The 23,886-nt window shown below is 37.7% G+C and overlaps 3 protein-coding genes across 3 annotated transcripts in view; 2 read left to right on the top strand and 1 right to left on the bottom strand.

The window, feature by feature from the left end:
• The window catches only part of prdm6 (PR domain containing 6), a 123,728-nt gene that overhangs the window by 62,273 nt on the left and 37,569 nt on the right, over window positions 1-23,886 (bottom strand). The gene's annotated exons all lie outside the window — the stretch shown is intronic.
• LOC146621742 (GTPase IMAP family member 8-like) lies at window positions 1,948-5,752 on the top strand. The gene is made up of 2 exons (XM_085366858.1): window positions 1,948-1,975; window positions 2,946-5,752. Exons 1-2 carry the CDS (start codon window positions 1,948-1,950, stop codon window positions 5,750-5,752), a joined length of 2,835 nt encoding a protein of 944 aa, XP_085222984.1.
• On the top strand, window positions 17,312-20,490 carry LOC146621741 (GTPase IMAP family member 8-like). Its single transcript, XM_085366857.1, has 2 exons — window positions 17,312-17,336; window positions 17,657-20,490. The coding sequence occupies exons 1-2, from the start codon at window positions 17,312-17,314 to the stop codon at window positions 20,488-20,490; spliced, it is 2,859 nt and encodes a 952-aa protein (XP_085222983.1).

The raw sequence follows: 23,886 nt of genomic DNA, 5'->3' as shown, positions 1-23,886 counted from the left end.
ATAATGATAGCTGGTTCTGAGGTCTGGCTCTGTGTGTGTTTGGCTGCAAACTGGATACTTCTGAAGCACTGGTGGAGAAGAGGTCACCGCAGATTATTTTGTAGACCCTCTGCAGTTCCTGCTGAACGGGGAGTGAAGCCCGTTCTCTCACAGACTGACCGACTGATTCAGCTTTGCTTTACATTCATCAGGTTTTGTATCAATTCAGTTCATCCGACAGTAAAACCATCTATCTGAATGTGTTCTATTCTAGTGTTCTGAGGCAAATTTGACCTTCACAAGTATTTGCTCCCTAAAATCCTAAAAGTTTATCGATTTTCTGTAAATATAAACCAAATTAAATGGTTGCTGTTTTGACACACTAGTGTAGATTCAGTTGAAAACACAAAAAATACAGGACATTAACCACATTTGAGATGTTTTAGAAAAAGAACATTTTTAGAACACCTTTCTTAGAACTCTTTTGATCATGGTATTTTACCGATGGACCAAAATCTACAGATTTCAGTTTTCTTCCCTTCAGTTAGACAAGTTAAGCCCCTTTTTTTTGGCCCATGGTTTGCTCATTGCCCTGGGTAGCAAGTGAAGCACTCGCAATAATATTTTAGTAAACATTTGAGCATTTGCTAGCTGTAAGCCAGAGTGGCGACGTGACTCGAGCTGACACTCATCAAACAGGAAACAGTCATCAGTGATTGGAGTCTTAGATAAGACCTTTACATGTCCTGTATGTTTTAGTTTATCAAGACTCACTCGGTGGATGGAGCCTTTATGATAGATTTCAACTGAAAGAAAAAAATTCTTTATGCTAAGATGCAACCGAGCATAAACAATGCAGAGAATGCTCTAACTCTATCAGATAGAGCCTTTACATTGCTGTCATACTTGTACAGGGCAACACCTCCCAATTCTGTTAATAAAAGGTACTTTCGAGTGACCTGATTCAGTTTGGATCTGCAAAGGAACATTTAAAACCGCTGAGGACGATCAGCAGTTTCACCCGGTAAGTACATTCACAAAGAGTAAAGGCAATGAATATAAAAACCTATAACTGCATCTGTTCTCGGTTTTGTAGGTCATGGTAGACTCAAGTCCTTAATAAAATCTGTAATTGTGCTACAAAAAGAGTGTGGTCTTAAATAGATTAGTCACAACTGTGTATATTAATTAAGTGTATGACAGCAATGCAGGTAAGTTAAAGTACCGCATTTTGTATATATTCATATTATACTTTGGGGTGAATGTTCTACAACATGATACGAGCAATACCAGACATGTCAGTTTTTAAATCCTACGTACAAAGAAGCTGACTTTAATTCTCCAAGCTGAATTTACATATAAGGTTCACCAGTATGAATAAATAATTTAGACTTACTTTATTTATTTTCATAATTCAACTTTAGTTGGAAGCCTTTTGATACTAAACTGTTCTGATGATTGTTTGCATTTTTTAAACATCCATTTTTTTTTATACAACTGCCAGTTCTGCCTTATAATATTATTGCACTCACTGACAGACCTTTACCACACCACTATACTGCACTATACTACATATACAACACATTCTCAGGTCTTGTCAAAACTTTTTGACTTCTCATAACCATAGGGAAAACAATGTAATGACACTGCAATTATTAAATAAAACATATATTTTGTACTCCAGTACCTGAGCCATTATTATCAGATCTGATAAGGAGAATATTTGTAGCCATGCTATCCACAGGCTGATCCTATAGTGGCAATGATATTGCACTTATTCTACCTGCTCCTGTGGCATCATATCCACCACATGATAGAGCCCTCTGGAGTTTTAAGGTTTCTTCTAAAGTTCCATGTATTCAGATTCTTTTTGTCTGATGGTTTATTATTAGATGACAACTTTCTCTTCCTTTTTCTTTCATCCAACAGACACCAACCAATTTCTCATATTTCTATCACAGTGGCACTATGGCATCACAACCTCTTTCATCACGCGGTGAGTCTGGCGAGATTTATCAGAACATAACACAGATAGCAAGACAGAAAGAATGCAAGTATCTGAGCATGACGAGGACAGCTAAAATCCAGGTTAAGCCCAGTGCTAGGCAAAAGTCACAAGAAAATAAGGATGTGTTAGGGAGGATAAAGGTGACAAAGAAAATTATTAACAAAACCAGAAGCCACGTTTACTCCCGTTAACACACTTAGAATGACAGTTAGAAACACTAGTTATGTTGGGAGTAGGGACAGTTATGACTTTACCCAAACCCAGGGCTGGACTGGTAATCTTGCATACGCATAAGTTTCGTCAGGAAGAAGTGGCGGAGAGGTGGAGCTGGAAAACAAAATGAAAACAATAAAAAGAAACTAAAAATTGGTGCAGCTAATTGTAGTACTAGCAAGAACTAGTAACAAAGCTTTATGGAGAAGTGAGGAAGAAATCAAGGAATGTGAAATTCACAGGGTAAGACAACGATGAAGGGACATAATGGGATTAAAAAATGCTAGGACCAATTTTCTGACCCAGTCCAACCCTGACCAAAACACATGAACATCCGAATCTAGAAACAATAAACTTTAAAGCTGTTTGACACTTATCCCGAACATGTTACACGTTTCTAATTTACAAACTAAAGGACAATTACTACAGCTATAAAAAGCATTGACTCTCCCCAAATTTCTTAAATGTGCCCCCTTGTGCATTAGTGAGACATACAAGCAGCTTTAGCACATTATCATTTGATGCACCAAAATTTTAAAAAGGCTGGTGTTCACACCTTCACAGTGGGGGGAGAAGGATAAGAGAGTTTAAAAAGATTATTTGAACACTTCCCCGTAAAGAGTAGATATTTTTTTACAAATAATTAAAAAAAACATTAAAGTTAAAAAAGAATAAAAGAAATAAAAGATATAAATATGTATGTATGTGCTGGAACACATGTAATAATTTTTTTGTTGATTTACAGCATATGAACTTCGGATTCTGGTTTTTGGAAAGACTCAAAGTAAAAAATCAATTCTAACCAACTTCATCACTGGGAAAAAAGATTTGACTGGGGATCTTCTGCAAAAGGTGTCCCCATCCACTACAGTCACTCAAGGACAGTATAGGAAAACACGCCTAACAATAGTGAAAACTTCAGATGTCTTCAGTTTAGCTGGAGAGAAGGTGAAGCATGAAATGAAGAAGTGTGTGGCTCTTTGCCCCCCTGGACCAAATGTTCTCCTCGTGTTGATAAAGCCTTCTGAATTCAGTGAAGAAGACAGACAAAAACTAAAGCTCATCCTAAGATTCTTTGGTCAAGATGCTTTTAAATATGCAATGGTCATTTTGACACATAGTGAGGAGAAAAAAAATTCAGCTGTGGATCGACTCATACAGGACTGTAGACAAAGGCAGCAGAGAATCAACTTTGACAAAAAAGATCTGCCAGAAAAGGATCTTCAAGAACTCATGGAAAAGATGGAGAGCATAGTGAATGAAAACAGAGGAGGCTATCTAAACAGAGGTGAAGAAGCTGACACCACAACAGTCGCTTTTAAACCGCCTCTTAACCTGGTATTGTGTGGGACATATGAAGTTCTGAAGAGTTCAGCAGCCAATGCCATTGTAGGAAAACACCAGTTTGGTAAACCTGCTGACTCCTCAGAATGTGTTAAGAAGGAGACACAGGTGTGTGGACGTTTAGTGTCCCTGGTAGAGATGCCTGCTTTGTATGGAAAATCTCCTGAGGCAATAAAGAGCTGCAAAAAACAATGTGTTTCTCTCTGGAATCCCGAAGGTGTCCATGCCTTTATCCTGGTCCTTCCTGTGGGACCCCTCAGTGACGAAAACAAGCGAGAGTTAGAGATCATCCAGAATGAATTTGGATCTCAGGTCATCGACTTCACCATGATTCTTTTTGCAGTGGAATCAGATCCCACAGATCCAGTTGTTGTCAACTTTGTTAGTGAAAACAGAAACATCCAGGAGCTCTGTCAGAAGTGTGGAGGACGAAACATCATCTTCAACATCAAAGACAAGCAGCAGGTCTCTGAGGTGTTGCACACTGTGGAGAAGATGACAGCTATGGGATCTAAGTGCTTCACAAGACAAATGATTGTTAAGCCTCGATTGATTAAACTCAAAGGAAACCCTTCACAGAAGACAGAATCCTTTGATAATCCCAACCACAGCCCAGATGCTCTCCGGATAGTGATGATTGGGAAGACTGGCTGTGGGAAGAGTGCAACTGGAAACACCATTTTAGGCCAAAAATGCTTTTATTCTAAAACCTGCATGAAGTCAGTGACAGAGGTTTGCAAAAAAGCAAAAGGAGTGGTCGACGGCCATCCAGTTGCTGTGGTCGACACACCAGGCTTGTACGACACGACTCTGTCCAACCATGAAGTCAAACAGGAGCTTGTGAAATGCATCAGCTTGTTGTCTCCAGGACCTCACGCGTTCTTACTGGTAGTGCAGATTGGTCGATTTACCAAAGAAGAAAAAGACACAGTAGAGCTCATCAAGGAGTTTTTTGGCAAGAAATCAGAAGACTTCATTATTGTTATATTCACCAGAGGAGATGATCTTCAAGATCAAACAATAGAGAGTTACATGGAAGAAGTCAGCGATGACTTTGTTAAAAACCTCATTGACGACTGTGGAGGAAGATACCATGTTTTCAACAACAGAGATCAAAATAATCATTCACAAGTCGCAGAGCTTTTAGACAAAGTACAAACAATGGTGAAGAAAAATGGTGGCAGCTGCTACACTACAGAGATGTTCCAAGAAGCTGAGGCAGCCATACAAAAGGAAATGAAGAGGATCCTAAAAGAGAAAGAAGCAGATATGGAGAAAGAGATGGAAGAACTTCAAAGGAAACGCGATGAAGAAATTCAGGCGAAAAAGAAACAAATTGATCAAGAAAGAGCAGAAAAAGAAGAAGTACTGAAGGAGAAGGAAGAACTGATTAACCAGGAACAAGAGAAGACAAAGAGAGAGGAGGAAAAGAGAGAACAGGAGACCATAGCATCAATAAGATATGAAGAAAAACTCCGAATGCAGTGGGAAGAAAAACTTGAAGCTCTTGAGCAGAAAATAAAATCAGAATGTGAAAAAAATGTACATGCTGACAGAAAGCTGATGGAAAACCGAGAAGAGATGAAATTAGAACGCGAAGCTTGGGAAAAAGAACGCAAAGAATGGTGGGAGAAACGAAATCAAGAAGACAAACAGAGGAAAGAGGAGGAACAAGCGCTGCTTATAAAGCTCAAAGAAGAATATGATGAGGAAAGAAATGAATATGAAAGCAAAATAAAAGAACAAGATAGACTCAGGAGAGAACAAGAGGAGAGAGACTGGAAATTAGCGCAGGATATCTATGAGGCAAAAGTCAAGGAAATGAAGAAGAAAATTGCAGAAGAAGCCAGAAAGCAAGCAGAAGAATTCAATGAGTTCAGACAGAAATATTCAGTAGATTTTGCAGCGTTGAGAGCAAAGCATGACAGTGAGATGGAAGACATGAAGCAAAAACAACAAAAAAGCAACGCCATCATACTTAAACATCTGCTCATGAAGAGAGAATACAAGAGAGACTTTGACAGACTGAAGAAAAAACAGGAACAAGAAATGGATGAGCTGAATTACAATCTTTCTATAGGAAATGAGGGCGAGCCAATTGAAGAAGATATCAACCAACTACAGCTAGAACATGATAAACAAATCAATGACTGGATAGAAGAATATGTACAGAAAGCTGACGGAGATAAGTCTTGCACCATTTTATGAAACGGGCTCTTTTACCTGAATGTCAGTTTGATTTAACTTTGATAGCTTTTGGTTTTAAAGCTTTTAATAAACAAATACTTTTGTTATAGCTGCATAATAGATGACACTTATGTAGTTCCATATAACATAATATACTCAAATTATTACAAATTGATTCATTTGTTCTAAAATCACTGTCAATCTTTTTTTTCCTTTTTCTTTTATTTACTGCAGAAAATGTTGCCTGCTAAGTAAAAACATGAATGAATGTAAACTAATCATATAAATCATTTAGGTAAAGATCTCGTTTAATTTGCATCATATGATTTTTACTGCAGGAAGTAATGCATATTTTTCCATTTAAAAACAATGACTGGTGTCAATAATCTCACGAAAAGCACAAAATGTCTTTGGCTCAGATGGGTTTGTTATTTACAGAAAACACTTTATTGCACTATATAACCATTTTTTGGCACAGCTTGTCTCTTTTTTCAGAATGATAAAAATGTTTCAATTCCTGATTGTTTTTTGTTTTTATAAAATACTTATTGCATCTGATAAGTAGTCTGTGTAGAGATATATTAAAATGTAAGCTTCATATTTTGGACAAAAACCAGTTGATGTTCTTATCGTTAATTTTGATGATCACTTTATCACCAAAAATAATTCTGATTCAATACGGGACAATGAATAAGTACTACTGTTGGGAAATATCACAGTAAACTTTAAATAAAAGCAAACATTAGCTGAAGACTCTTTAAGGATATTGATTGATTTATTGATAGATTAAAACTGTTTTAATCTAACTTTAAAGTGAAGGAAATGTAACAAAGTACAGGCAACCTAAGCATGGAACCACACTTCATAGTGAAATACAAACCATATTTGTTGAAAAGCTTGATTTAAATTGTTTCTTCAATTTTGAATCTTTGAAATAAGGGAATATGTCCTGCCTTTATTCAAAAGGTCCTTTCATATTTAAACCCAGTTTCAGAAAATTTATTTCACAGAGTTCATAGGGTAGACGTCATCTTTTAGACCTTAACAAATAATCTACACACCTGACAGTTACGCCACATTCTTTAAACGTACATGTACATAGGAAGAACAGTGACAGTTCTCAATTATAATAATGTGAGTGTTTGAGGTGGAAACACCACTGTTGGAATAACACAGCTTGTACTAATGCTGTGAGCTCTTTAGGACAAGAAATTATTTAAAAAACTTGTAAAGGTAGACTCCATGGTTTGCTGCTTGATTTCATATGCCTGTGGCAATCATGCAGAAAAAAATAACCGAATTCAAAAATTAAGAACTGTAGTCCATTGATTTTGTCCCTAAAGCATACAGGTTTTGATTCTGTGGTTATGACTCAGCAGTTTTTACTCATTCACACAAACTGCTTTTTCTATGTAAGTCTATTAACCGCATTTTAATTTAAACCCACTGTCAGTTTTTTGATAATGGACCAAAATCCACACATTTCTGTTTTTTCAACTAGTTAAGGCAATGTGCCCTTTGCCACCATTTGCTCCTTGCCCTGCATAGCAAGTGATATCCTTGCCATCACATCGTGTGAACATTTTCTACATGTAGATCAGGATGATTAGCTCAACTTGATATTTATCACTGACAATGATTAGATCTTTGGGTGTCCTGTACGTGCCTGGTTAATCCAAGTGGAAAAACAGCCCAATAATAACAAAACAACTAATGCGGATTTTCGCTTAGATTAGACATAAAACCACCTGAGACTTGTACGACCTTTTTCTGTTGTTGAAGGTTCAGACAATGCATGGAGGTTGCACAGATGCAACAGAGCATAAAGAATCCAGGGAATGCTCAGTGTTTGGTCATTTATCAGTAACTGTATCAGACATCACCTTTACTCTGTTGTCATACTTGTACAAGGCAACACCTTGATATTCTGATAATGAAAGGTGGTTACAAGTAACCTGATTCAGTTTGGAACTGCCAAGGGACATTTAACAGCACTGAGTAAAACGTCAGAGTGTCACCTGGTGAGTACAATCACTGAAAATAAATAGTCTGAAGTGATTAAGAAAGTCTATAATTGTTGGAAACAGACTAGAGTCCTACACTGGTTAGTTTTAACTGTTAATACTGACTAGGTGTATGAAATATATACAGGTCTGGTAATTATATACAGATCACATTGTGTAGTTAAAGTACTGCATTTAATATGTCTTCATATTATATGTGTGGGAAATGTTTTACAAAATAGTACAAGCAAGAGCTACATAGATATTAGTCTGAAACATGTAGAGTTACATAAAGACATACAGACCTGATTAATGCAAGTTACATTCAAATATCAGGCTAAAATAGGTAAGGCTGATCCATAACAAACATCAAATGGGCATCATTTAATATAATTTTAACTTTACTTGAATTGCCATTTTATGGAAACTCAAAGAGATGATAGTGGACTACAGGAAGTCTAACAAAGACAACTCTATCTTTATCAAAGGTTCTGATGTTGAGGAGGTAACACGTTTTAAGTTTCTACATAAATTGTTGAAGACCTGACGTGGTCTTTATTTAATTTCTGTTAGATAAAGGCCCAGCAATCCCTCCACTTATTGAGCGGGTTAAAAAGGCCAGCTGTCTCTCTTGTCAATTTACTGTATTATACAAAGCATTATAACATCTTGGATATCAGACTCTATCCAGTGAAAACAGTTGTGCGACCTACAGACATCTACATAAAACGCTGTATCCAGCATGCACATAACAACACCCATGACCTCACTCACCCTAGCAACAGACAGTTTGAACCCCTGCCAATTTGGAAATGGTACTAGTGTCTCGGGGCTTGCACTACAAGTAACAGTTTTTTTTTCACTCAGGATTGCAAATCTCTTAAACTGTGTTTCTGACCATATGTTCCTAAGCATTTTATTGATGTTTTGTATTAATGTTCAATAATGTTATTAAATGGACAGTCATGCACTGTATAACACACAATCACTGAAACGGGAACTGCCACATACTGACAGTTTATCAGCAGTAATAGACTGCTTATAATTCACTAATCTGCTGCCATTTTACAGCACACCCTGGACATCTTGCCCTACCAATGCAGGGATGAAACAGAGACTGATAACCATTCATGCTCCACGTTCACAGCTATGGGCAGTCACCAGTTAACCTAAATCCATCCATACCTTTGGGCTGTGGGAGGAAGCTCGAGTACCTGGAGAAAGCCTACGCAGACTTGCAGAGAACATGCAAACTCCACACAGAAAAGATAAATGATTAATATGCTATTTCTATTACCGTTTGCCTATTTCGCTCTTAAAAAATAAATAAATTTTAAAAAAGCTCATGTAACATGGGATAAGCATACTTTACATGTTAAGAGACCAAGAAAAGAGGGACCAGTCATTCCCCTAAATAGCCCATTGAACTTGGGTGCACAAATCAAACAATGCTGCACACTCTCTGCTTAAGACTCAGTTTGTACCTGATCCTTGTCACTGGCAGTTGCCAGTAGCAGCCACCCACATGTAACCGCACTCTGTCAACATATTCTGATAGTCTTGATATATAGAACATCCTGTGGTAAGCGAATATCTTGGTGTGCAAAAACTCTCACGTTAATGGAAGCTCTAGGCTGTACTCAACATCAGACCTTTGACTTCTATGCAGAAAAAGTGATCCAGATTGTAATGTAACTTCCCAAGTGCTTGTTTTGGATTATATGTAGATTAAACGATACTAACTACTGTCTAGAGTTTTAACATATACAGTAAAGAGAATACTATACAGTGTTTTGCCTGTGGAAGAGAGAAGTAAATAGGCCATCTTTTTTGTGTACCAGCAGATACTGGTACGCTGCTGCAATATAACTGCAAGAACAAGCTCCACAACTCACCTTTGCAAAGAATTCTGAGTCAATGTTTAGGCAATACATTTTTTATGAGCCTTCTGATGCTCTGAATTTGGCTAATTTCTCTTTTAATCACTGACGATGGCAGAAAGGATGAAAGTGCATCATGTTTTGTTTCTTTTGTCATAATTTTCCCAGCATTCATATTTCTGTGTTTACTGTCCCTGTTAACATTTTTTTGTGTCTAGCATATGTCTATTGGCCATTTCCTGTTTACTGTGTTAGCTTTTCTTATCCTGTCTGGTTTTTACTTCTTGTCATTCTTAGTATCTTCACTTGTGTTGATTACTTTTGCCCGTGTCTTTTTCCCCACCTGTTTCACAGTGAACAAAGTCAGGTCTACATCATTGCCAAAGTTAGCCATTTGTTTTCTCTGTTTGTTTTTTCCATGTGGAAATTGCAGATTATCCTGCCAATTTGGAGCAGCATTTTTTTGTATCTCTCTCTCTTTTTTTTTTTAAGTTTGTATCCTGAATTTTCAACACCCCAGATTTGGATCATCTCTCTTACAGCATCCTGACATGCACTTTGTCAAACATAAAGTCACAGACTACCGCTCTTAAAGTGGCAGACCATGAGATCCACCACAAAGCTAGAATAGTGAAACTGACATGGTAGGGAGAGTTACACTGCAAGGCAGCACTTCAAAATTCTTAAAAAAAAAAAAAAAAAAAAAAATCATCCATGATGTGTTGGCTAAATACAGATTTGGTTGTTTCTCTATTGTAAATGAAGTTTAAAGGTAAATGAATGGTTAACTGGTATTTCTACTACTGACTTTTTTTGAATAAATTAATGTAATGTGTAATGTGATAAGCATTTTTAAGTGTTGAGAGAGCAAACTAGTAATGATGGCTATTTTGCCCTAACAGAGCCCACTTAAACTTGGGTGCAAACATCAAACAATCAAAAACAAAAATACTCAGAAATGCCAATGAGTTGCCACAGTAGAAAGCCACTCCACAGTCTGTCAACATATTGTGATACTTTTGATAGATAGAACATCCTGTGGTAAGTGAACATCCTGTTGTGCAAAATCTGCAAGTCGTCTGCAAGTAATTTACTACATAAAATGAATAATGTGAGCTAAAACTTAAACGAAAAACACCAGCCCTTGAGCCTGACCTTTGTAAACATTTTCCTGATGGGGTAATGGGCTCAGTCAATCATTTAAGATTATACTGAATATATTATTAAGTCCATTTTCATTTATTAAACATTTTTAAAATACAGACATTCAAGAATTAGCAGAGAATCCTTTTATTGTTGTTGATGCTGTAATTATGAATTTCGATTTTAAAATATTTATAAATGGAAAAAAAAAATTCTAACTGCTGTGTATTACTGTGATACTATTCAATGAAAGGATTTTTATTTTATCTTAAAAGATTTTGGATTTTAGTAAAAAAAAACAAACACTGAGATTAGATCACCTTAGACAACCTTCTTGAATAGTTAAGAGGCAGGATATTTGTACAGACACAGTTTCATTTCCAATTCAACCAAAACTAGCTGACAGAAAATTCTTTTAAGAGCTCCAAGCAAGACGTTCTCACAGATCTGGTGAGTACACCTAACAAAGAACATTTAGCACTATATGCAACAGATCCAATGCTTATACAATATGACTGAACTGAGAATTAAATAGTATTCAGTGACTGAGACAATGCATAATACATAGTGCATTAACATAAGAAATATTAAAATCCACATGAGAAGTGAGGGGAAAACCATATCTTACACTTTAACGTTTTTGGTAAATTATTTGTCCGCTGCAGAAGACATAAATAAATAGGTTGGGTCTCAGAAGGCTATAAATTAAATTTATTACGATCAAAAAGCAAGTATAATAGTAACAAATAAGGGCTGGTGTTTATATTTTGTTAACATTTAAATCTAACAAATTGGTTGGTTTTTTTTTAAGAACACATCTGTTGGAGGTGTAATAGAATCGTTTTGAATTCATTTTGAAAGAATTTATCCATCTTACGCAAATAAATAGCACTTAGAAAAAAGTTCAATTTATGGCACAATTTGTAACTTTGTGTGAGTAAGAAAAAATGTTCTCTCACTGTCACATAGTGACCAGTGGTTCATCCCTGGTAAAGGCAAAAAAAAAAGCATAATTGTCAGTATTATATGTATATGAGTTAGAGAACCAGCCCTGTTGCAAGACACTTCAATGATAAACATCCAAATTCACCATTATGTTTTTAGGCATTGAAGCCATTAAACTAAACCACGGAGGTGGTAATATTAATTTTATCCGGAAAAAAAGAGAAGCATTTTGGATATAGAGTCTGCACCCCAGAGGTATGAATGAGGATTTTTCGAATCAATGAGTTTTTGTGAACTGAACCTTTTTTATTTTTTATGTTTTTATTCTAATTTTATCAGTTAAATTATTCACGCATGGGTAATGTTTATTTAATTAATTTTATTTATTTTTTCAGCAAAAGGAGTAGCATTCTAGACATCTTTTCTTAAGTCTACATTTTAAGTCTACTTTTTAGAGATTTTACATTTTAGAGACATAAATTAGGACCTTTTAACAAATGTGTTCCCATGTGATGATGTCCTCTTGTTTTTTAATTCAACTGCTAGACATACTTCCTTTTATTATCAGATACTGCCCTTTGTCCCTTTTTTTTTGTATATTCACAGTATTCTTTTTATGTATTTCACGCATCTGTTATTTTGAGACAGGTGGGGATTATGTCTCCTCCCCCCGTCCTCATCATTAATGATCTAGTCCAGTATTTACTTGGGTGTGACTTAACCAGTTATATAACCTGTTATATGTCAGCTGATCTATCTATGAAGTTTTGATTGGTTAATTTGAATTTTTTTCTGTTTCCTGTCTTGTATTCAAGCAATTTTCTACATTCCTTCTTTTTAAGATTGTTAATTTGGTCACTTTCAAAGTTTTTGATATCTCTCTGATTTTGTTTTATTTTGTTCTTGCAAGCTTCATCACCATCTCTTTGGACCTACTATTGAGACCAAATACAATAATAGGATTATTTTTTTTTAAAAACCCTCCCCGCTCGCCCCTGCAGCTAGTCTGTCCTTCAAGCTCTGGTCCTCTACCAGAGGCCTGGAAGCTTGAGGGTCCTGCGCAGTATCTTAGCTGTTCCTAGGACTGCGCTCTTCTGGACAGAGATTTCCAATGTTGTTCCTGGAATCTGTTGGAGCCACTCGCCTAGTTTGGGAGTCACCGCACCTAGTGCTCCGATTACCACGGGGACCACCGTTACCTTCACCCTCCACATCCTCTCAAGCTCTTCTCTGAGCCCTTGGTATTTCTCGAGCTTCTCGTGTTCCTTCTTCCTGATGTTGCTGTCATTCGGAACCGCTACATCGATCACTACGGCCATCTTCTTCTGTTTGTCTACCACCACTATGTCCGGTTGGTTAGCCACCACCATTTTGTCCGTCTGTATCTGGAAGTCCCACAGGATCTTAGCTCGGTCATTCTCCACCACCCTTGGGGGCATCTCCCATTTTGACCTCGGGACTTCCAGGTTATATTCGGCACAGATGTTTCTGTATACTATACCGGCCACTTGGTCATGGCGTTCCATGCATGGCTTGCCTGCTAGCATTTTACACCCAGCTGCTGGATTGTCTCATGGGTGTCTTTACATAGCCTGCACCTGGGGTCTTGCCTGGTGTGATAGACCCCAGCCTCTCAGAGCTTGTTCCTGTGCTGCCATGATAAATGCCTCTGTGCTGTCTTTCAGTCCAGCTTTGTCCAGCCACTGGTAGGATTTCTGGATATCAGCTACCTCCGCTATCTGCCGGTGGTATATACCATGCAGCAATGTTCCCTCTAATTTTTCATGTGTCTGAGCGAACACACAAACTCCCTGAGCGGTCCCTTGGACCACTGTCAAGTCAAGTCAAGTCAAGTTTATTTATAGAGCACATTTAAAAACAACCAAGGCTGACCAAAGTGCTGTACAGTAAATACAGATAAAAATACAATAGAACACAATTTCGTAAAACACCTCGCTGATCAAATAAAAAATAAATAAACAAATAAATTAAACCTTTCTAAAAGCCAATGAAAAGAGGTGAGTTTTAAGAGCAGTTTTAAAAGTTTCTAGGCTTTTGGAGAATCTGACGTGAGGAGGTAAACTGTTCCACAGTCTGGGTGCAGCCACAGCAAACGCCCTCTCTCCCTTTGTCTTTAATTTATACCTGGGAACATCTAAAAGCATCAGATCGGCTGACCTCAAAGATCTCCTGGGGCGATAAATACTAAGGAGTTCTGACAGGTAAGAAGGTGCAGTGCCATTTAAAACCTTAAAAGCCAGCAGTAAGATTTTAAAATCAATCCTAAAAGCAACTGGGAGCCAGTGGAGAGAGCAGAGAACCGGAGTGATGTGTTCTCTTTTTTTTGAACCGGTCAACAGGCGAGCGGCAGCGTTCTGCACCAGTTGAAGGCGATGTAGACAGGAACGATCTAGGCCAGCACTGTGAGCAACAGTAGACATCACGCCAGCACTGAATCCATCCAAGTTACATGGTTTATTAAAATAATCAAATTACAGCATTTACATTTATGTTAGACTACAGGGTGGGCCATTTATATTGATACACCATAATAACATGGTAATGTTTGGTGATATCAAAGTCCTGTTTGTGGCACATTAGTACATGTGAGGGGGCAAACTCCTCAAGATGGTTAACTCCTCAAACTCCTCAAAGTTACGTTAAAATCAAGCACACCATTGTTTTTCTTGTGACATTACCAATAAGTTTGATGTGTCACATGGCCCTCTTCCTATTGAAAAAAAAAAAAAGTTGTATCCAAGATGGCCGACTTCTAAATGGCCACCATGGTCACCACCCATCTTGAGGAATTCGCCCCCTCACAAATACTAATGTGCCACAAACAGGACTTTAATATCACCAACCATTCCCATGTTATTATGGTATATCCATATAAATGGCCCACCCTGTACTTTTAATTAAGTGCTTTAGCCCACTTACAATGAAAATTAAAAAAAAAATCTTGCTCATGACCTGTGTAGTATGTTAACACTATTGGAAGTAAAAATAACTTGAACTCCAATTTTGAAAACACAACTTTTTTTTTTTTTTTTTTTTTTTTTAATAAAGCTCTGACTTGTTTTAGGAGTATGAGTCTGTGGTCTGGGAGAGAGTCCTGTAACTCTCTGTCTGCAAAATACAGTAAATAATGACCAATGTTGGGCAATTAATTACATAGTTACTTCTTCAAAAAAGTAACTGAGTTATGCAAACAAAGTTTTTTGCAGCTGTTTATTTAAAAATGCAGCCAAGGCGTTTTTTAAAATAAAATTTCAAACTATTTACAGAACAATCAGCTGTTCTGCATCAAATTTGATGCCACACAAATTATTTGTGCCACTCCAAAAAATAATTTCTGTCCACTATGAGATAAAGGAGAACACCAGCCTGATACCTGCAGGCCTGACAACAGGAGATGTATCACTGCTGTAACACCTGTACCATTCAGCAGTTGCCTCATTGTTCTGACACACACAACAAAACTATTGACTAGACTACACATTAACTACACAAGATTTGCGCTAAACGTCGAAAATCTCTCACATCTCAAAACACCGCCGTCACTCCTAAAACTTCCCCCTTTCCTAAACAACTAAATGCCCTGTTGCCATATCCTTTTTTGATTGGTTGACATGGTACATTTTTCGACCAATAGGAAAGGGTGGGGTTTTTTTGGTTTTGTTTTTGCTCACAGGTGGAGAGTGCTTTCGAGCGTTTTCCTTATAAAATACCATTTTTATCGTTTCTTCCCTCAGTAAATATAAACAACGACAGTATTCAGGAAGAAAACCAAACATTGCAGATATTTTTATCACAACCCTGGTTTTACGTGGCCTATCAACACAATTTAAAAACTGGTATGAAGTCCACACTTTTTCCGTCAATTGTTCCGTCTGTCCTGCTCACATCTCCAATGGTTGTACACGTTGTCATTAACGTGGATTCACTCCACATCAGCCATGCGGCTTTGCTAGTTAAAACACCGGTGTCGGCACATAAGGACGCTGTCATAGCCTGTCAACGACGTTGATTAGCTGCGTATATACGAATGTGAATCGCATTATTGGCTGGACTATGGGATAAGGTTGCATCATTCTAATCCCATACGGGAGCAGCCAGTCACTTACTGACTAACACTGCAAAACAGAATATTTAAAGTATTCATTTGAATTTCAATTCAGGTTAGATTTTTTTTGTGCGCAACGCAGATTTTCTGTGTGCAGAGACCGTGCCAGCTGTGCGCAATTGCGCACGCACGCAGCTTAGAGGGAACATTGCCATGCAGGGGCCTGTCCTTTCATGATGGTGCCTCCCCTTCTTCCTCATTCTTGGTTTTCTGCTGCCTGAGGTATTCAGTGAGCACGCAGTCGGTTGGGGCCATCTTGCTGATGTATTCGTGAATGTTTGTTGTCTCATCCTGGACTGTGGTGCTGACACTCACCACTCCCCGGCCCCCTTCCTTCTGCTTAGCATACAGCCTCAGGGTGCCGGACTTGGGGTGAAACCCTCCATGCATGGTCAGGAGCTTCCTTGTCTTGATGTCAGTTGCTTCTATCTCCTCCTTTGGCCAGCTTATTATCCCAGCCAGGTACCTGATCACGGGCAGGGCGTAGGTATTGCTAGCCCAGATCTTGTTCTTACCATTCAGCTGACTTCTCAGGACTTGCCTGGCCCTGTGCAGGTACTTGGTCTTTGCAGCTTTCCTAGCGACCTCTTCATGGTTCCCATTTGCCTGTGGAATCCCCAGGTACTTGTAGCTGTCCTCTATGTCTGCAATGTTGCCTTCTGGTAGTTGGATCCTCTCAGTTATGACTACCTCCCCTCTCTTTGTTATCATCAGACTACATTTCTCCAGTCCTAATGACATTCCGATATCATTGCTGTATATCCTGGTGGTGTGGATCCGTGAATCAATGTCTCGTTCACTCTTGGCATACAGCTTGATGTCATCCATGTACAGGAGGTGGCTGACAATTGCTCCATTCTGTAGTTGGTATCCGTAGCCAGTCTTGTCAATGATCGCACTGAGGGGATTCAGGCCTATGCAGAACAGCAGTGGGGACAGAGCATCTCCTTGGTAGATCCCGCACTTGATGGCAGCTTGTGCTATGGGCTTGGAGTTGGCCTCTAGTTGGCCGCTAACTATATACATATATATGTGTGTGTGTATATATGTATTTTCAGGTCAGGTATTCCTCATCTTCCTCTTGTCAATACCCTTACACATTCTCTATTAGTTTCATTTCAAGTGACTGTTCTGGAAAATCAAACACAGCAATAACATGGTCAGCGATTATTTAAGATAAGATAAACTTTATTAGTTTATTTGACCCACATGTGGGATATTTGAAATGTGTTGTTTGATAGTAGTTTTAGCCCTGTGAGAAAGTCCTAAGCCCTGCTGGAAAAGGAAATCCGAATCTGAGCTTGTCAGCAGATGACACAAACGTCTCTAAAATCTCCTGGTAGAAGGCTGCATTGACTTTGGATTTGATAAAATGCAGTGGACACATTTGTGTTTCAGTGTTATAACTTTTCTTTTTTTTTTCCTTCCCTAAAATTCAACAGACATCTGCATATTCTGCTGCTGAACTGAACAAAATAAAATCATGGCAGGATCAGCATATAGGTCTGGTAAGTGCACAAAATATATATATTTTTGGGGTTGTTTGTTTTTTAAGTTAAAGAAACTTATTCAAATTTATTCATATTAGTCATAAATAAAATAATACCTAAAATGCTCCTTTTTGAGTTTTACAGCAGCTGCTAAATTTTTTTGTGACAAATTAACTGAATATTTTTCAGAGAGTGATCCACCATGAATATGAACTTGAAAATATTTGTTTAGCGCTCTGAAGTCTATTTCAATTTAAACAATGATTTAAAAAAAAATTAATAAAAGAAAATTTATTTGTAACAGTGTTTAATCATAATGTTTCTTGTGTCCACTTCAGCATCCGAACTCAGGATTGTGATATTTGGAAAAAACCAACATGAAAAGGCAACTTTAAGTAACTTGATCACTGGTAAAAGAGATTCTCATCCTCTAAAAATATTAAAGAAATCCATTGCTCAAGGACAATGGGGAAAAATGCCCACAACAGTGGTGAAAACCTCAGACATCTTCAGTCTTCCTGTGGAAAAAGTCAGACATGAGATGAAGATGTGTGTGGCACGTTGTCACCCTGGGCCAAATGTCCTACTGCTGTTAGTGAAACCTTCAGATTTCACAAAGGAAGACAGACAAACACTGAAGTTCATCTTGAGTTTGTTTGGTCCAGATGCGCTTAAATATTCAATGGTCATCATAACACAAAAGGATGAAGAAAAGAATGTGGCAGTCGATCAATTTATCCAGGACTGCGGACAAAGACAACATAAATTCAACTTTGACAAAAAAAACATTGACTTTGATTTTGAAATACTGATGGAAAAGATCAGTCAAATTGTGACTGCCAACAGAGGAGGACATCTAAATTTTTCTGAAAGCGCAGAGCACCTTGAAATACCTGAAATGCCAAAATCAAAAAATTTAGCACTATTTGGGAAATGGGAAGATGGGATTGAAGAATCTGAGAAACCAAAGCCTCCTGTGAAGTTAGTAATTTGTGAGAGACCTAAAATTCCAAATCTGAAACCTATGAATTTGGTACTGTGTGGGAGGTTTAGAGTTGGGAAGGCATCAACTGCCAGTGCCATTTTGGGAGACAAAAAAATAGAATCTAATTCATCAGCGTGTGATAAAAATGAGGCAAAGGTGTGTGGTCGACTGGTTTCAGTAGTGGAACTGCCTGCTCTCCATGGAAAATCTCAGGAGGAAGCAGTTAGTGAAGCAATCAAGACAGTTTCTCTCTGTGATCCTGAGGGTGTCCACGCTTTCATCCTAGTTCAACCCTTGGATCACCTTACTGATGAAGACAAGAGTGAGGTGGAGACCTTCAAACAAATAATGAGCTCTAAAGTCAAGGACTTTACAATGGTTCTTTTTACTGTGGAGACCGATCCTACACACCCAGGTATTGTTCACTTTTTAAAAATGAACACAGAGATCAAAGAGCTCTGCGAGAGTTTCAGTGGCCGATATGTTATCCTCAACATCAAGGACAGACAGCAGATCCCTCAGTTATTGGATGCTGTGGAAGAGATGAAAACACCATTTAAAGGCTTCAAAAAAGAAATTATTGAAAACCCTTTCATGCAAAAAAGCGCAGGAGATAAATCCAAAATGGGAGAGTCAAGATTTGAAAAAAAGAGCCAGGACTGTCTCAGGATTGTGATGATTGGGAAAACTGGAAGTGGAAAGAGTGCCACTGGAAACACTATTTTGGGAAAAGAACACTTCCATTCGAAACCCAGTGCGGAATCAGTGACCGTGGATTGCAAAAAAGTAACAGGAGAGATTGATGGGCGCTCTGTTGCTGTGGTGGACACACCTGGTTTATATGACACGAAGGTGTCCAATGATAAAATTAAACAGGAACTCAGGAAATGTCTCACAATGATGGCTCCTGGACCTCATGCGTTCTTACTTGTCTTGCAGATTGGTCGCTTTACGGAGGAGGAAAGAAAAACTGTGGAGCTCATCAAAGGTGCTTTTGGCAAGAATTCAAATGACTTCATCATTATCTTATTCACCAGAGGAGATGACCTAAAAAATCAAACAGTTGAGAGTTATATAGAAGAAGACAGCAAAGGATTCCTTAAAAAACTGACAGCTGATTGTGGAGGACGATACCATGTGTTCAATAACAATGATCCAAGTAACCGCTCTCAAGTCAGTCAGCTGCTCGCCAAGATTGAGTCAATGGTGAAGAAAAATGGTGGCGGCTACTACACCTCAGAAATGTTCAAAGAGGCAGAGGCAGCAATTCAGAAGGAAATGCAGAAGATTATGAAGAAGAAAGAAGAAGAGATAGAAAGACAGAAGAAGGACCTTGAGAAAGAACATGAAAAGAAACTCCAAGAGGCGCAGCTAAAAATTGAACAAGAAAGAGCTGCAAGAGAAAAAGCATTGCAAGAGAAGGAAGAACTCATTAAGAAAGAGGAAGAGGAGAAGAAAAGGATGGAGGAAAAGAGAGCAGAAGAGGAAAAAGAGAGGAAACGGAGGGAAGAAATTCAGCAACACCCGTGGAAACAAAAGGGGAAGAAAATTCAATCTGAATCAAAAGAAAAGACAATTACGGGCCAAGATTTGATACAAAATTCAGAGAACATCAGAAAAGAAAGTGAAGTTTGGGGAAAAGAACCAAAAGAGTGGCAGAAGAAACGACTTCAAGATGGCCAACACAGATTGAAGGAGCAAACACGACTGAAAAGGCTCAGAGAAGAATATGAACAGGAAAAGAAAGAATATCAAATCCGAAAAGAACAGGAGGAAAAAGAATGGCAAGAATTACATGAAAACTTTCAAAAGCAAGTGGAGGAAATGATGAAGAAAAATCAAGAGGAAGCCAGAAAACAAGCAGAGTTTAATGAATTCAAACAGAGATTAACAGCTGACTTTGCAGTTGTGGTAGCTACAAAAGAAAGAGAAATTGAAAATATGAAGCTAAAACAACAAAAAACCAATGACTTCATGATTCAACAGCTGTGCCGAAAAAAGGAAAATAAGAAGGACTTCAATCAAATGAATAAGCGACAAGAAAAAGAAATAAATGAGCTTAAACATTCTTGTCAAGCCGTAAAACAAATTGATGAACTGCAGAAACAACATGAGGACGAAATAGATAAGTGGATCCAGGAACATGTGGAGAAAGCCGGAGAACAACAATTTTGTAAAGTTTTATAAAACATTTTCTGACAGCAGATTTTAAATGGGAGCAAATGTGTTTTAGTTTGATATTTCCCTATAAATTGTCAATGTAATATTTTCATTTTTTCTAATTTTGAGAAAGATTAAAATTGTTAATTCTCTATGTATTCAACTACCATTAAAGTTATAACTTTCTCTCCATTAATTTGGACAAGAATTTTAAAAATGACATCCTGGAGGTAATAACAAGATGGTTGCCAAGTGACAAGACTTACCTCCAATAAGCCTTGGCAGTTGATAAAGACAACTGAGTTATTTTATGAGTTAATACTTTCTGAGGCAGCTGTCCACAAAGATAAACTGTTTCTTATGTGGCCCCTTGGGAAAATTAATTGCCGACACCTTCAGGAATGTCATACTGTTATTGCTTCAAAATAAGAAGTAATACGCTTCCATTATAATAGTTGTAGATTTTATAATGTCAGGCATAGGAGGAATCTTGCAAAGATGCCCAAATTATTTGAAATCAGTTTTGCTGAGACTGATAGTGACAGTGTCCAAACAATTATTAGCTTAGTGCAGCTAAGGCCAGCTGCATCAAAGATACCAAACCACACCAGACCATATGGTCATTCATCAGAAACTTTATTATTTGCATCTTGTAATAATACAAAAATTATTTTCTAAGGAAAGAATGTACATATTTCTTGCTATTCTAGCTCGAATCCTTGATGTATAGTGTGCCAGTGTATAGCAGAACTGTCTTAACAATTTTCCAGTTGCTACTGCATCATAATACATTTGAAGCATACCTTAGAAGCAAGTGCTGAACTTCAGACAGTATAGCTAAATGAGCATTCTATTGTTTTAAACATGTTACATGTAAAGAGGCAAGGTGTTCTAAGAGATTTTTGTAAAATCCTATTTCTTTTTTTCTCCATTTTCATTATATACACTTAGCAGAAGTTTAATAATAAACCAAGTGCACTTTTATTCTTAGGTGAAGTTCAAATTACAAACCCGTAACCTGAAATTCATTGGTATATTACAATATACCGATGTCATTACATCTCTGTGTAAAGTGTGAAAATGTTTGGGGTTTTTTTTACCTAGTATTTACGATTATCAGCAGGTTTTTCATAATAAGTTCAAAGGGATGTCTCATCTGCACTCCTGCATTTGAATCGCACGGTATGGGGTTTGATTAGAAACAACTGCAAGACAGTCATTGTGAAAAAAAAAATGTAAATGATAGATTCCCTGTAAACAGAATAAAAAATGGCACCATACTAATTCAACTGTGGTTGTGTTTTTTTTAATGTAATGCTAGTGCATAAAGCTTGCCATTTCGTAATCAATTTTCATCTCTAAAAATTGGGAAAGAGAAGAAAAAACCCAAAAGCTTAATTCTCTTAGATCTCTACTCTACTGGACAAGAAAAAGAAAGATGGATAGAGATGTATCAAAAATGGAGAAATAAAAAAGTATATGCAAAAGTTTAACCTTAGTTTTCTACAACTAAAAGAAACCAACAACTCCTGCAGCTAGAAAACACTAGGATATAAATAATTACATTGTACATATTATTAAGGAAATTTCTGTTGACTTTAATAAATTAATATATACATGCTAAAATACATGAATAAATGAAAAGGAGTGAAAACCTCAGACATTACCAGTAGATAAAGTTAAAAACCACATGAAGAAATTTGTGGTTTATTGTCTTCGCTGGACCAAAGGTTTGGCTGTAGTGATGTGAAACCTAATTTCAGGGCAATACGCTTGTGTCCATTTTGGTGTAGATCATTTTAAATACTGCACTGCTGGCAAAGACAAGGAATCAACTAAACCAATCATCAAAACCAGCACACCCAATCTTAGTCTACATTAGACTAAAACATGCCCTATCATGATACTATATGTGGCTCTGAATCTGAACTTTGCAGCTGAAACTCTCATTCATGTCTTCATTAACTCCTGCCTGGACTGCTGCAATGCAAAGCCCTGGACATGTTCTATGTTCAGGACACAGCTGTCAGAATTGTTACCCACAGCAAGTCCTAACAACCTACAAAATGTAACTACAAAGTCTCCTGGTCTTCTGTATCTCCTACAAAATCCTTCTCCTCTTCTACAAATCCTGACACACCCCTGCTCCCCAGTACTTACTGGATCTCCCCTACACTGCATCTTAGACTCTAAGATTTTAACTAAGTCACCCATTCTCCATCCCATACATAAGACAGGTCTTTTGGGGCAAAGCCTTTAGTGCTGCCCACTCCCTGAAACATGCTCCCGTGACCTGTTCATTGAGAAATTTGGCCTTTGACTATTTTCTTTTTCTTTTTTGTTTATAAAGATAAATTTACATTGTGCTAAATATGCAAAAAGCTAAGAGATAAGGAAGGGAGCTAATACATAGTGCGTTTCAAGAAATCCAAACTGCTGTTGTTAGTAGTCGTATCAGTATTAGTATTACATTATTTAGATCTATTTTGAAATTTAGCTGGTGAAGCAATCTATGAAAATATAACAAAGAACTCCAACCATCCATTATCCTTGTCAGGGTCATGGGGTGAGGGCTGGAGCCTATCCCAGCTGTCTTAGGGGGAAAGGCAGGTTACACCCTGGACAGGCTAACACTGCGGTCCCCAACCTTTTTTGCACCACGGACCGGTTTATGTTCAACAATATTTTTATGGACCGGCCTTTAAGGTGTCGCAGATAAATACAACAAAATAAAACGAGTACCGGTACCAAAAATAAATAAATAAAATGTATTCATAACACACAGGAAAAGACACAGGGAAACTGAGGTAACGATAAAAACAATGAATATTAATGATAAAACAAAAAAAAACCTGTAAACCATAAATTTCACACCTGGACCTCAACACTCGCGGCCCGGTACCAAACGACTCATGGACTGATACCGGTGCATGGCCTCGGGGTTGGGGACCGCTGAGCTAACACATAGAAACAGACAACCATTCACACTCACACCCACATTCATACCTATGAGTCTCCAATTGACCTAACCCCACTGACTGCGTGTCTTTGGGAGGAAGCCGGAGTATCCGGAGAGAATCCACGCAAACACAGGGAGAACATGCATGCTCCACACAGAAAGGCCCCGGCGTGATGTTGGAACTGACCTCAGAACTTTCTTGCTTTGAGGCAACAGTGCTAATCACTGTGCCACCGCGCTGAATCAGATTTAAAAAATAGAGAAAATACACTAGACATTGTTCAGCTTTTTGTTTGTGCATGTATATTGTTTTTGTTTATGGTAAATCGTGACAGTAACACTATAAATGCAAAGAATGTCCAATCATTTTAGCTAAGCATAACTTATCATTTATACAAGTTTATACATATTTACCTTACCTTGACATTTATTATAGAATAAGTTGAACTAAGGTTTGTGCTTAT

This window comes from Diplotaxodon limnothrissa, linkage group LG12 (genome assembly GCF_057381915.1).
Source record: "Diplotaxodon limnothrissa isolate DT_005_m linkage group LG12, D_limnothrissa_male_GT1.1, whole genome shotgun sequence".
NCBI lineage: Eukaryota > Metazoa > Chordata > Actinopteri > Cichliformes > Cichlidae > Diplotaxodon > Diplotaxodon limnothrissa.
This window is presented reverse-complemented; position numbering and strand designations above follow the sequence as displayed.

Coding starts and splice junctions, on each gene's coding strand:
- LOC146621742 (XM_085366858.1), top strand. CDS start 1,948: ATGGCATCACAACCTCTTTCATCACGCG. Junction 1,976..2,945: donor ACAACCTCTTTCATCACGCG/GTGAGTCTGGCG, acceptor GTTGATTTACAG/CATATGAACTTCGGATTCTG.
- LOC146621741 (XM_085366857.1), top strand. CDS start 17,312: ATGGCAGGATCAGCATATAGGTCTG. Junction 17,337..17,656: donor AGGATCAGCATATAGGTCTG/GTAAGTGCACAA, acceptor TGTCCACTTCAG/CATCCGAACTCAGGATTGTG.